General features: G+C 42.0%; 1 protein-coding gene across 3 annotated transcripts; it reads left to right on the plus strand.

The window, feature by feature from the left end:
• The first annotated feature begins 4,048 nt into the window (after positions 1-4,048).
• Positions 4,049-13,055, plus strand: CCDC190 (coiled-coil domain containing 190). Of its 3 annotated transcripts, none has more exons than XM_061400012.1 (4): positions 4,049-4,364; positions 6,148-6,346; positions 11,115-11,241; positions 11,744-13,055. In XM_061400012.1, exons 2-4 carry the CDS (start codon positions 6,151-6,153, stop codon positions 12,321-12,323), a joined length of 903 nt encoding a protein of 300 aa, XP_061255996.1. In that variant the 5' UTR covers positions 4,049-4,364; positions 6,148-6,150; the 3' UTR covers positions 12,324-13,055. The 3 variants fall into 3 exon arrangements, with proteins under 3 accessions (XP_061255996.1, XP_061256007.1, XP_061256017.1); XM_061400023.1 differs by having other exon boundaries at positions 4,050-4,364; positions 11,118-11,241; XM_061400033.1 differs by lacking the exon at positions 4,049-4,364 and adding an exon at positions 9,948-10,109 and having other exon boundaries at positions 6,257-6,346; positions 11,118-11,241.
• The last annotated feature ends 239 nt before the right edge of the window (positions 13,056-13,294 follow it).

Genomic DNA, 13,294 nt, shown 5'->3' on the forward strand with positions numbered 1-13,294 from the left:
CCTGATGTGAAGAGCTGACTCATTTGAAAAGACCCTGATGCTGGGAAAGATTGAGGGCAGAAGGAGAAGGGCACAACAAAGGATGAGATGGCTGGATGGCATCACCAACTCTATGGACATGAGTTTGGATAAACTCCAGGATTTGGTGATGGACAGGGAGGCCTGGCGTGCTGCAGTTCATGGGGTCGCAAAAAATCGGACAGGACTGAGTGACTGAACTGGACTGAAGCCATCAACTGTATTTTACAGAGACTTAAGTGATAAGAGAAACCATCTTTATATTTACCCAAGTAATTTGTCTTTCCTGGACTCTTCATCCCTTTGTGTAGATTTGAATTTCCATCTAGTGTAATTCTCTTTCTGTTCAAGGACTGCTTTAACATTTCTTGGACTGTACATTTGTTGATTAAGAATTATTGATGCTTTTATATGACTGAAAAATTCTTCAATCTGCCATTGATATTAAAGATATTTTTGTAGAGTACAGAATTCTAAGGTTCCCCCCACCCAAGAGCTTTAAAAATCTTGTTCCACTAGCTTCTGGCTTGAATTGTTTCTGACAGAAAGTCTGCTATAATTCTTACCTGTGTTCTTGTATAATGTGCCTTTTTTCTCTCTTGTTGTTTCTAAACATATTTCTTTATTACTTTTCTAGAAATTTGATTTTATATGCCTTGGGGTAGTTTTATTCATGTTTCTTCTACTTTGATTCCATTGTGCTTCTTTGATCTGGTACTCTCCCCTGCTCCTAGCTGCCTTGGTCTTTCTGGACTTCCATTTCTGGTCTTCTTAGGAAATCCATTGCTTGGCTGTCCCCTCTCCATGATGTGACCTGGAAATTCTTTCTAAGCAGTAAGCTGGGGCAATAATAAAGGTCCCTTGGTTTCTTTCTACTTTCTCAGGGAGCGTCATTCCACTGCTTCACGTCCTGTGTTAAAAATAGACCACATTATTTCATAAATTTTGTCTGATTTTTCAAATTGTTTCATATGGAAGAGTGAATCTACTCCCTGTTACTCCATCTTTGCTAGAAACTTGGACTAATGCTTATTGAACATCTACTATGTACCAAACACTTTGCATTCATTCTTTCATTAAATTCTACCAGAATCCCTATGATGAAGATATTATTAACCCTTTTCATAGATAAGGAGACTAGGGGATATGGCAGCATTAATGAAAAAAAGTCATATAACTTATTAAATGACAGAATGATTATTTGATCTCAGATGTATTTGACTACAAAAGAATGCTACTTCCATATAATACAGAGACAGAAAAGTATATGAATGTGAATAAATAACATCCATTCTGTAAAATTCATTTTAATGGGCAATTTAAACTTCTTTTCCCTAGTGATGACAGCAGGTCCATGATATAGGAATTAGAGCTTTATAATTCAAATCATTATCTTTTTCATTTGTTCTTGTCCCTTAATGATATCAGAGACAGATTCTACACTTTTCTGGCCACGTTGGCTGTAAAAAAACATTCCAGTCCACTTTGAAGTTCCAATCTCAAATAAAGTTTAAAGCCTTTGCTCAGTGGACTCCAAGGGACTTGGAGAAGGGGAACAATATAGTTTTTGTATAGCTAATACTTTTGCAGTGCTGAGGTATTACCAGTCTTTCCTCGATCAGTCATAATCCATGTGCTCCTGCTGTGCTCTGCTCTTAAGATACGTTGCTTTTGTCAACTTAAAAAATATTCACAACCTAAAAGTTGACAGTTATGTTTTATTCAATGAGAATTTTTAGGACTTCAAACCCAGGAGACAGCATCTCAAGTGAGCCTGAGAGATCTGCTCTGAGGAGGCAAGGGGAAGAACAAGGTTACAGAGATGTTTTTTAACAAAGGGCAGGTGATCTGAACATCAAAAGATTATTGTTAATGAAAGAAAACCAGATATCCCAAGTTAAGGAATTTAGCACTTTCCTATGTATTGGAAGATGCAAGAGTCTGGGCTCACTGAAATCATTCCTTCTCAGTGCTCCTGGTTCAGGGTCCTGTGTTCTTTCACATCCTGAGCTCCCTTGGGGCTCACTGTAGGGACTGGCTGCAGTCTGATGGTTGTGAGATTGCAGCTATTTTTCTCCTTTCCAAGAGCCCGAAGAGCTCACTAGCCCACACTGGAGAGCTGCTGTCACTGATGACCGTGACATCCATATTTATTGATATTTTTATGAGCGAAAAATCACCTTTAAATGGATTCCTTCTGTCACTACTCTCCCTTGCCCTGCCTGTGGTTCTATGCCTGCTCTGAGTAAAGAACTACCTTATCTGACCTAGAGTCTTCCAAGGGCAATGCCATGGTTTCTGCTCCCTACATAACCTCTGTGCTCCTTCACATGAAGCAAGGAAATGCTAGTGTCCTCTTTGACACACTAAGGGCCAACAGGAACTAAGATGGGTTTGGCTACCATTCCTTTCGCAGGCTCACACACTAATGTTCGTTCTTGAATTATTTCTGCATGCCTTCCCTTCTCAGCTCTTTCTCTCAAGATGACATGAAGTAACCAAGGTTTTCTAAGAATCCCTCACTATCAGCTTTGGTGGCAACAGATGGTTGGGGTGGGGGCTGATCTGTGGTTCTGCAATTCACCAAGTCTCCAGCTGGGGAAGGAGGTGTCTGTCTCTTCTTGTGTTCAGTTCAGTTCAGTCACTCAGACATGTCCAACTTTTTGCAACCCCATGGTCTGCAGCACGTCAGGCCTCCCTGTCCATCACCAAATCCTGGAGTTTACTCAAACTCATGTCCATTGAGTCAATGATGCCATCCAGCCATCTCATCCTCTGTTGTCCCCTTCTCCTCCTGCCTTCAATCTTTCCCAGCATCAGGGTCTTTTCAACTGAGTCAGTTCTTCACTTCAGGTGGCCAAAGTATTGGAGTTTCAGCTTCAGCATCAGTCCTTCCAATGAATATTCAGGACTGATTTCCTTTAGGATGGACTGGTTGGATCTCCTTGCAGTCCAAGGGACTCTCAAGAGTCTTCTCCAACACCACAGTTCAAAAGCATCAATTCTTTGGCATTCAGCTTTCTTTATAGTTCAACTCTCACATCCATACATTACTACTGGAAAAACCATAGCTTTGATTAGACAGACCTTTGTTGGCAAAGTAATGTCTCTGCTTTTTAATAAGCTGTCTAGGTAGGTCATAACTTTTCTTCCAAGGAGCAAGCGTCTTTTAACTTCATGGCTGCAGTTACCATCTGCAGTGATTTTGAAGCCCCCCAAAATAAAATCTGTCACTATTTCCACTATTTCCCCATCTATTTGCCATGAAGTGTAGGCATGACATTTTCTGGAACCCCATTCCATTCATTTAAATTCTGGAGGTGAGAGAATTACCTCATGGGAAGAAATGGGAAAGGCATTACCTCCTACAGAGAGAATAATAGATTTCCTCTCCATTTTGCCAGTAATCTCCTTATAACAGCTTGTTTGCTAGGTGATGACTGTGGGAAATAGGGTCTGTTTAGCTGCCTCTCAGTAAGCTCTGGGGGAATTAATAGGTCCCAGTGTTGGCAGTTCTCTTTAGACTGTGGCACATTAATGCCTCTTGTTTTCAGACGAAGCCTTAAGGCAACAGTGAGAATCCCATTTAATATCTTGTTCCACAATCAATAGTTCAGCTTGCCTTCTATCACAGAGTCCAATCTATGATAACAAAAGTTGATTTAAGTTTCAGTTTGCTTGTCTGTTGTGACAACTCTGAAAACCTTAAATAAGCACTGAAGAACACGCATGGTTAGAAGGCTGGAGAAAGTCAGTACAGAATGTGATAATACAAAATAAACAAATTAGTCTCCTGCACAAAATGTGTACAATCTGACAAAAAAAAAAAAAAAACAACAGAGTGCCTTCTTTTAGAACCTGATCTTGTTTCCAAGAAGTAAGGACCGGACACTGTGAGGGAGGTGGGGAATAATATGGCCAAAGAAGAAGGAAAAGAGTGGAAGGGGGTGGGGAGAGAGAGAGAGATTCTGAGAACACAGTAAGACACTCCTTGGTTCCATTCTTGGCTCCCATGGATACAGCCGAGAAGGAGCACTGTGGGCCCGTCAAGGGGAGGGCTGGAGGCTGGCAGGCTTCCTTAGCTCACGGAGCTATTTCAAGCTCTGGGATCGGTGCCCACATTCAGGAACTTAGCATTCCTGATGAGGGAGGTGGCATGGAAGAGTGCTTTCAAGTGTGTTCAACATTCTCCCCACAGCCCTCTCCAAAGTTCCCTCTAACCTCCCCACCTCCCTAACACCAAGCTCCTAAATTTATTGAAGAAAAACAAGCTCATTTTCAAAGTTCAGCCGGGCATAGCAAAAGAAGCAGGCAGCATTCTCACAGTGAGAACCCTGGATTTGTAGGTAAGTGCTACTCACTATGTTCTTTAATAAAAGTTTAGTCCACATTTTAGACTAAAAGCTAGCTGTCTTAAAAATTTCTCTCCTGTGTCCTGACTTTATCCTCCCTTGTAATGCTAAGATTTTTCCTCTGTTATTATCAACAAAGCTTTATTAAGAGTAATCTATTTGTATCCTGGGCACATATTGTGCATCTAGTCTGAGATGCATATTGAGAAGGAAGCAAAGAGGAGGAAAGATGTGTCCCTGCCTCTTAGCACAGCACAGTCCGAGGAGGAAGATGAGCTCCTTTCAGCTATGCAGACTACTTGTTGGATGCTTGTACTGTTTTGTAACCAACAGATCCCACTTTCCCCACTTTTTGAAATAGTGATTGTTCACATTTGGCATGTACCATTTGACTCCAAATGACTCAGTGATAAAGAATCTGCCTGCCAATGCAGGAGACACAAGAGATGTAGGTTTGATCCCTGAGTCAGGAAGATCCCCTGAAATAAGGAAACGGCAACCCACTCCAGTATTCTTGCCTGGAGAATCCCATGGACAGACGAGCCTAGCAAGTTACAGTCCGTGGTGTCACAGAGTCGAACATGACTTACCGGCTATACAACAACATTAGACTCCAGAGTTGTAAATCTGAAAGTTCTTTGAAAGCAGGAACTGTGTCTCATTCACCACTACCCTCGGCCCTCAGCATAGCACTTGGCACATGGTAGGATTACAGGCCGCATGGACCCTCATGTACATAAATTAATGAATTGAAGGGACTCCAGAATGGCTCTGTCCTAAGTCCCCAGATCCTCCCCAGGGCCCTGAGAAGGCTTCTGGGGAGTCTTTAAAGAACAGTAGAAGGAACTTATCTCATAGGGTGAATAATGGCTTATATCTGTAAGGTGTTTAATTTTTGCCCTAAAATTTATTCATGTACTTTTCTCTTGATCTTTATAGCAACCTGATTGGGGGTTGTATACAGAGCCTATCTATCACTCTTTTATTGACAAGGAGACTGAGGCTCAGAGAAATGACTTTGCCCTAGATACTTCCATGTCACACTAGAAAATCACATTACTGTAGGTCTGATAAATAAAATATTATCTGCTATATCAGTAAACAAAGATTGCCACAGTTATCAGAAATTCCAGTCAGCACCACTAGTGAGCTGGTTAGCCCTGAGGGAACTCAGGAAGGAAAAAATATCTGCTATCTAGCAGCTATCAGATTGCAGTCACGCCACACAGTGAGCCCTGGGGAAACTCAGAACATGAAAACACAGGATACTAGCCCCAGATAGCTGAGGTGCAGAGTAAAGGAATGATTTCAGTGAGTCCAGGCTCTTGAATCTTCCCATACAAAGAAAAGAGCTAAATTCTTTAGCTTGAGATATCTGGTTTTCTTTTATTAACAGTCATCTTTTGTTCCCACTACCTGCCCTTTGTTGCAGACTCCTATGTACCTTAGCGATATACTAGGATATATATATAGTTATATAGCACCTCCTCTTCGAAGCAGCTTTCTCAGGGTTACTTGAAAGGCTACCTCCCAGGCTTGAAGTTCTAAAAATTCCCACTGAATAAAATATAACTCTCAACTTTAAGGCTGTGAATAATTTTTTAGTTGACAGGGAAAAGTTTTCTAACAGTGTAACTTAATCTGACTGGGCAGCTATGTATTCAGAAATACTCAGGATTCAAACACTGATTTCCAATAAAAGCCAGGGTCAGGGTCCCCATTCTGCTTTATCAGGTCTGACACAGCACCTGAGAGAATCTTGTTTTATTGCCTCTAGATCATGAAGAGAATGGAGAGGCATATGGTCAGGGGACCACTGCATAAGCACTTCGATCTGGAGAGGAAAAGTGCAAAGCAGGCTGAAGCCAGACTCAGCCAAAGACTACAGAGACTAGAGGATATATGCCTGTACCACGTGAAGTCACTGACCAGGGAGCAGAGACAGCTCCAGAAAGAACTGCAGAGGCTGCAGCAAGGTAAGGCTTCCAGGATGGGGAGAGGCAGAGCAGGACAGCTAGCCATCGCTTGGCTGAGGCGAGAGTAATACCCCCTACTTGGTGATGAGGGCCCTTTCAGAGACTGGACACTCAGTAAGAGGACTTTTGATCTCAACTTGGATTTTAGGCTTCCCACCTTTCTCTCCCTCAATGATACAGCTCCCTGGAGCAGTGCGCATGCAAACCTTCCTCAGCTAACACTTCTCAGGCTCCCAGTCTTTCAAATGAGCTCTCTCTGACTTAAAGCTTTAGTGTTCTACTTTCTTATATCTGGGTTGATTTGGTTTCATTTCTTTTTTATGCCTGGTCAGCAAACACTCTCTGAGTAACTATTAATGTGCAAGTCATCTTATGAAAAGGAAGTAAAAACAAAAAAATTCCCCGGGATTAGTAACCAGAGAGCATGTTTAACAGTGGCTGACCTCTGCTATGGCTGAGCACAGAGCACTTGGCTATTTCCAACACACCAGACTGAGAGTCAGATCTTCCCTTCTTCTGCAGAAAGTGAATTTCTCAACTTATCCTTCTTGTATTCCAAAGTGTATTGACATGAGAGCTTGCAGATTTTGCTTAGATAAGAAAATTTTGCAAAAGCAATTGCTGTGTATTGGTACTATGATTTCATTGTCTTCTTAAGCCAAAGAGCAAGTATTTCTGTCATTTCCCCAAAGAGGTGTCTTTACCCAGAAGCTGCGAGTTCACATTCTTTATAATAATTCCCTCCCATAAAACCTTCTGTTGCCAATGAATAATCCTTTCCAAATGTACACATTATTTAGAAGACTATCCAATGAACATAGACTATACAGTTTAGTAATTATAACAAAATTAATGCTACTAACTTCAAACACCAATTTCTGGTTAGTACGCTATTGATCTTCACAGAGGGAAGGGCTACACAATGATATCCAGAATCTCAGACCTTCCAAAGCTGTCTACACCATTCAGTAAAAAAATAAGGAAATAAAGCTGGCTGCTCAGTGATTGTATCTTTGTCCATTAAACTGTGGTGGCTGAGAATACAGACTTTGGACCCACACTGTCAGGGTTGAAATCCTGACTCTATCACTTACCAGCAGTGAGACCTTGAGCAGCTTACTGGACCTGCCTCTGCCTCAGTTTTCTCCAACATAAAATGTAATTGATGTTTCTTACCTCATGGAGTCATTTGAGGATACAGTGAGCATTTGAAACAGTACCTAAATACAAAATAAGTGCCATGTAACTGTTTGCTGTTATCAGTCAATCAGTAAAAGATTGTTACAGGATTAAAACTCTTCCACAGTTTTGTTGAAAGTTGCCATAGTTATACAATTTATAGAAACTGTTTTTATTTTTCCCATAATAAAATAATCATATTTTAATATACAGCATAGAATGGATCTATCTCAGCTCTTCACACTATAATCCCTTCTTACTTAAGGCAGGGGCAGGAGCCCTGAAAATGATATAGTATGTTCTAGAAGAAAGTCAGGTATCACAATTCAATGTAAAATCATTTAGATCTCCATATCTGATATATGGACACAAGGGCCAAGAGTAATATCCAGAGGTCTAGCCTATGATTTATTTCTAACCTCCAGCTTTGGGTTTTAAAGAGGAGTAACTGAGCAAGTGACTGAACTCCTCTGGTTTAAACCTCCCTGTCTGTAATAAATGGTTAAACCAAACTAAGGATGAGAGCTCACAGGATGGAAAGGAATCTCAGAAACCATTTGGTCGAACCCCACTTCATTTCTCAAAAAGGTTATTGAAGACCAGATACTTATTCTCAAAGTGGTGTTCCAAAGATCATGTTTGAGAGAGGTGGCTGTCTTTGGTGACTAGAGAGTTTGCCTGATAGACAGGGGGTATGAAAAGAGTCTGGGCAGAAGGCAGAAAGCTTTGATTCAGGGGTCTCTGTCTCTGTGTACTTTAGAAAGTCACATCCTCTCTGTGCCTCAGATTCCTTGAGCATAAGACTAGAGAAGAAGGAAGAAAGCAATATGAATTAAGTCTCAGTATTTATCAGGCACTGTATTAGACAATAAATTCCCATGATTCATTTAATGACCTTGTTGTTGCTGCTGCTGCTGCTAAGTCGCTTCAGTCGTGTCCAACTCTGTGGGACCCCATAGATGGCAGCCCACCAGGCTTCCCCGTCCCTGGGATTCTCCAGGCAAGAACACTGGAGTGGGTTGCCATTTCCTTCTCCAATACATGAAAGTGAAAAGTGAAACTGAAGTCGCTCAGTTGTGTCCGACCCTTAGCGACCCCATGGACTGTAGCCTACCAGGCTCCTCCGTCCATGGGATTTTCCAGGCAAGAGTACTGGAGTGGGGTGCCATTGCCTTCTCCAGATGACCTTGTTACTGAGTTTCAACTATATGCTAGTTGGTGGATTGCTTCAAATACATATTCCCAGTCCTCATCTAGAGAGATTTGCATCAGTAGGTTAGGAATCAGGCTCAAAGTCCACATTTTTAACTGAGTTGACACTAAGGCAGATTACTCAGGGACAGGTATTCATGGGCCAAACTTTACAAAACACTGTTACAGCAACCCCAATAGAGGCAAGAATACAAATATGAAAAGCATGGTCTGTGCCCTCAAGATGCTCACATGTGGACTAGAAGGTAACTATGCTCACAAAAAATTATATCAGAAAATACTAATTGCTAAATTTGTTGTTTACAAAGTAGAACAGAGCATGGGAAGGTTCCCATGTCTATTAAAGGGGCTCAGGCAAGATGTCCCAAAAGACGCAGGGTATGAACAGAATCTCGGAGGAGTAAGAGGATGAAGATGAGTGGAGGAGGGGTGGTGGGCAGTTTGTCATGAGAAGACATGGAATGTTTCTACACACGGTAAGAACCGTATGTACGAATGTGCATACATGAGGATGACATGCTACAAGTCGCTCAGTACTGGAGGGGTGTAAGGGGTGACCAGAAGGGACAGGTGTGATATTTAGAGGCAAAGCAGAGCAGGCAGGGTCTCCAATCATGAATAGCTCTACAGATCTTACAGAAGAGTTTAGATTTCACCCTATGGGGTTTGGAAATGGGGAGATTACATGTCCAAATGAGATAAGGATCACTCTGGCAGCAAACTTTAAGGTAGACCAGATAGAAAGATTCCAGAATTCAGACCAGGGTTTAAAAGCCTAAACTAGGCATTTGTCACGTAGGAAAAAAAGTGAGTATATTAAGATATTTGGAAAGTGAGATAGCATCTTAAAGGGGCTGGCATTTTGAGATATTTAGAATGCAGAATTGTCAGAGCTTTATGATTAATTACATGTCCAGCGTAAAGAAAACCAGAGTCAAGAATATACTCTCTGGCACAAAGTAGGCACCCAAACATTCCTGTTAAATTGGATAACTAGATGGGGACACACACACACAGACACACACACTCAAGACAACAGAAGAGGGACCCCAAAAGGACCCCTCTTGCCTTGACTACCTCACCAAGATGTTATCAGATGAAAGAATATTAGGAGTTTAATATAATTTAGAGGCCCTTTATCTGGTCACATTTCCTTTGCCTGGTGCCTACCAATGCCAGTGTTGGTTTAGGGAACTCACTTTCCTTAGAGCAAACGAGTGTAAGACTTTCAACTCCAAGTGACCAGCTCATGAGATGTCTTGAAAACAAACCAGGTCCTCTACAGCAGCTATGACTACAAGATTCTGGAACACTAACTCAAAGAGAGAAAAACCCACTTACTCACGGCCAGCAGTTGCAACTCTTGGCTCAGGTGGGTAGGAGGTCATACAGTCAAGGCGGATGTAACAGCAGGACCCCAGCTTTGTGTACGGCTCACACCCAGTCATTTTGATTTGAGAACATCATGCTTGCCAAGTAAAACATTCAGACAAAACCTCCATGGTCCCAGCCAGTTTAAACCTCTGACCTCAGTGTTTCTAAATCCTCTATAACATATTCTAGGTAAACACTGGAGAACTGCCTTAGGTTTGCCTGTTTCCATTCCTCATGCTAGATCAGCCTGTTGGGTAATGTGATCCAGTGGTATTCATATATGGTTTCTTTGCCCAGAGAACCAGGTCTAGGCATTCTTTTCCTTCTTCTCTTACTGTGTTAGTTTTTTAGGGCTACCCTACCAAGTTGCCATTAACTAGGTGGCTTAAACAACAGACCTGTGTTCTCAGAGTTCTGGAGGTCTACAGTCCAAAACTAAGGTACTGGCAGAGTGGTGCCTTCTGAGGCTGGAAAAGAAGGCTCTGTTCCAGGCCTCTCTCTTTGGTTTCTATGTGGTCACCTTCTCCCCATGTCTCTCCGCTTCACCTTCCCTCAACCTGTGTCTATATCCTAATTTCTCCGTATTATAATGACACCAGTCATACTGGTCAACAGCTCACCCGTATGGCCTTATCTTAATTATCTCTGTAAAGGCCCTGTCTCCAAATAAGGTTACATTCTGAAGTGCTGAAGATTAGGACTTCTACACGTGACATTTGGGGAGGATACTGTTCAACCTGTGTATGTGTGTGCCAAGTCACTTCAGCCATGCCCGACTGTTTGCGACCCTATGGACTGTAGCCGGCCAGGCTTCTCCGTCCATGGGATTCTCCAGGCAGGAATACTGGAGTGGGTTGCCATGCCCTTCTCCAGGAGATCTTCCTGACCCAGGGATCAAATCTGTGTCTCTTATGTCTCCTGCATTGGCAGGCAAGTTCTTTACCACTAGTGCCACATGGGAAACCCACATTTCAACTCATAGCACCTATTAATTAACTCAAAGCAGATATCATCAAGAAAAAGCTCTGCTCTTACTTTGGGAATAGAAGTCAGAAGAGACCAGAAGATGTTCTCACGCTTTCATCACAGGGAGGGCAGAAGCACAGAGCTCTGCAGGCTAACAAAGCTAGGTAAGACGATGCTTATTAAACTAATGCATATGCCATTGAGTCCTTCTTTCAACTGACCTCTTTAAATCATCCTCCTCCTGAGAAAGTGCTGCCCTTTCCTTCTTAAGGAAAATGCTGCATTTAAAATAGATAACCAACAAAGAACTCCTGTATAGCACAGGGAACTCTGCTCAGTGTTATGTGGCAGGCTGAAAGGGAGTGGAGTCAGGGGGAGCATGGACACATGTGTATGTATGGCTGTGTGGCTTTGCTGCACACCTGAAGCCATCACAACACTGTTAAAGGGCTATACTCCAATCTCCAATATAAAAAGTTTACAAGAAAAAGAAAAATCATTTCCCCACATTGTTGCCATCCATTCTCACCCTTCATCCTCTGTTCACCCACGTTATTACCTCAGTTAATATCACACAAAAAGGAGCCAGGGTCTAAAAATTTGAAAATGCTAAATATTAGCTCTTCATCAGTTTTGAGAGAACTTTTTTCTTATCTCCTTTCCCAGCGCACTGACAACAAATACGACCCAAGGAAGATCCAAAACCAAGTCCCAGATGCCTCCTTTCCATCACATTGGTCCCAAGGACCCCATGAAAAGCAAACAGCAGGCACTATCTCAAAATAACAGAACTTCCCACTTCATAGAAGAGAAGCTGCAAGCCCAAGGGAAAGAGTCCATAAACCCACCAAAAGGAAAAGGCTCCAATGAGAGCATCTCTCTTCTCTGTCACAATCAAGACGTCTCCACCCACACTGTAGACAGAGGCCCCAGTTCCGGCCCAGCTGGTGACAGTGAACCAGGGCACAGTGATGAGACCAGATCAGATGATGCCAGCACAAGGCCAGACCACACCCCTGCAAAACAAACGCCCCTGGATCCCGTGGAAGGTGGAGGAGACTTCAAAGATAAGCCCCAAACATCAACCTACTTGGAGTTGTTTGAAAAGGCCAGAAAAGCTCATTACCTCCGGCACCGGATCCCCCCTGAGTCTGAGAGATTGCTCAGCATTGCGGAGATCTTCGGGCACAAGGAATCCTCACAGTCCAGGGCAGAAAAGGGATGTGAGAACAGGGTGACCATCTAAGTTACTTCATCTTTAATCGTCCACTATATCCATATAGTATCATGTGTCATAATTACTTTAGCAACTGAAGCAAACAATACAAATACATAGATATAGATTTTATTTTAAACCTTAGTCTTTTTTGCCTTTTATGGGAGTATAATGTTTCACTAAATGAGCAATGCTAGGATGAAAAACGGAGAGATGAATCTTCTGAAGCCATTTAAAGCAATATACGCATATTGCTAACGCTACCAAGAATATGAATCTACATTGATCCCTAGACTTTTCCTGAAAGGTAAAATATTAAGGGATCTGCTTACATTTGCCACCCTTTTCTTTTTTTTAATTATAAATGTATTTATTTTAATTGGAGGCTAATTACTTTACAATATTGTATTGCTTTTGCCATACATCAACATGAATCCGCCACAGGTGTACACGTGTTCCCCACCCTGAATCCCCCTCCCACCGCCGTCCCCGTACCATCCCTCTGGGTCATCCTAGTGCACCAGCCCCAAGCATCCTGTATCCTACATCGAACCTGGACTGGCGATTCATTTCACATATGATATTATACCTGTTTCAATACCATTCTCCCAAATCTTATAGGAGGTTCTTACGGTGCCACCTGCTGGCAAAACGGTGTGGCTCTTCTGTTTGTTTCAGTTTTACATGTAAAGGTAAGGCTAGGAGGTCAGTTGAAAATATGTACATAATACAGTCTATAAATAAAACTTTCTCTCCCATACAGTTCTAGGTTCTTTTTTGAAGCCCTTTCCTTACTTCTTTTATTTCCAAATAGTTCCATTTTGGTTTTCTCATTCCCAGTTTCAACCTGCTCTTATCAACCTTTTTGGATCCTAATAAAAAAAATAATTAACAGTTTATAAGAAATGTGCCCCCTCTAACATTTTCTTCCAAAACAATGGGAGAAGGCAGGACAGGAGCAACAGAATTGACTGATGAATACCTGATTTATTTACACTGGC

The sequence above is a fragment of the Bos javanicus genome, chromosome 3 (genome assembly GCF_032452875.1).
Source record: "Bos javanicus breed banteng chromosome 3, ARS-OSU_banteng_1.0, whole genome shotgun sequence".
In the NCBI taxonomy this organism is placed as follows: domain Eukaryota; kingdom Metazoa; phylum Chordata; class Mammalia; order Artiodactyla; family Bovidae; genus Bos; species Bos javanicus.

Coding starts and splice junctions, on each gene's coding strand:
- CCDC190 (XM_061400012.1), top strand. CDS start 6,151: ATGAAGAGAATGGAGAGGCATATGGTCAGGGGACCACTGCATAAGCAC. Junction 6,347..11,114: donor ACTGCAGAGGCTGCAGCAAG/GTAAGGCTTCCA, acceptor ATTAACTCAAAG/CAGATATCATCAAGAAAAAG. Junction 11,242..11,743: donor CTGCAGGCTAACAAAGCTAG/GTAAGACGATGC, acceptor CTCCTTTCCCAG/CGCACTGACAACAAATACGA.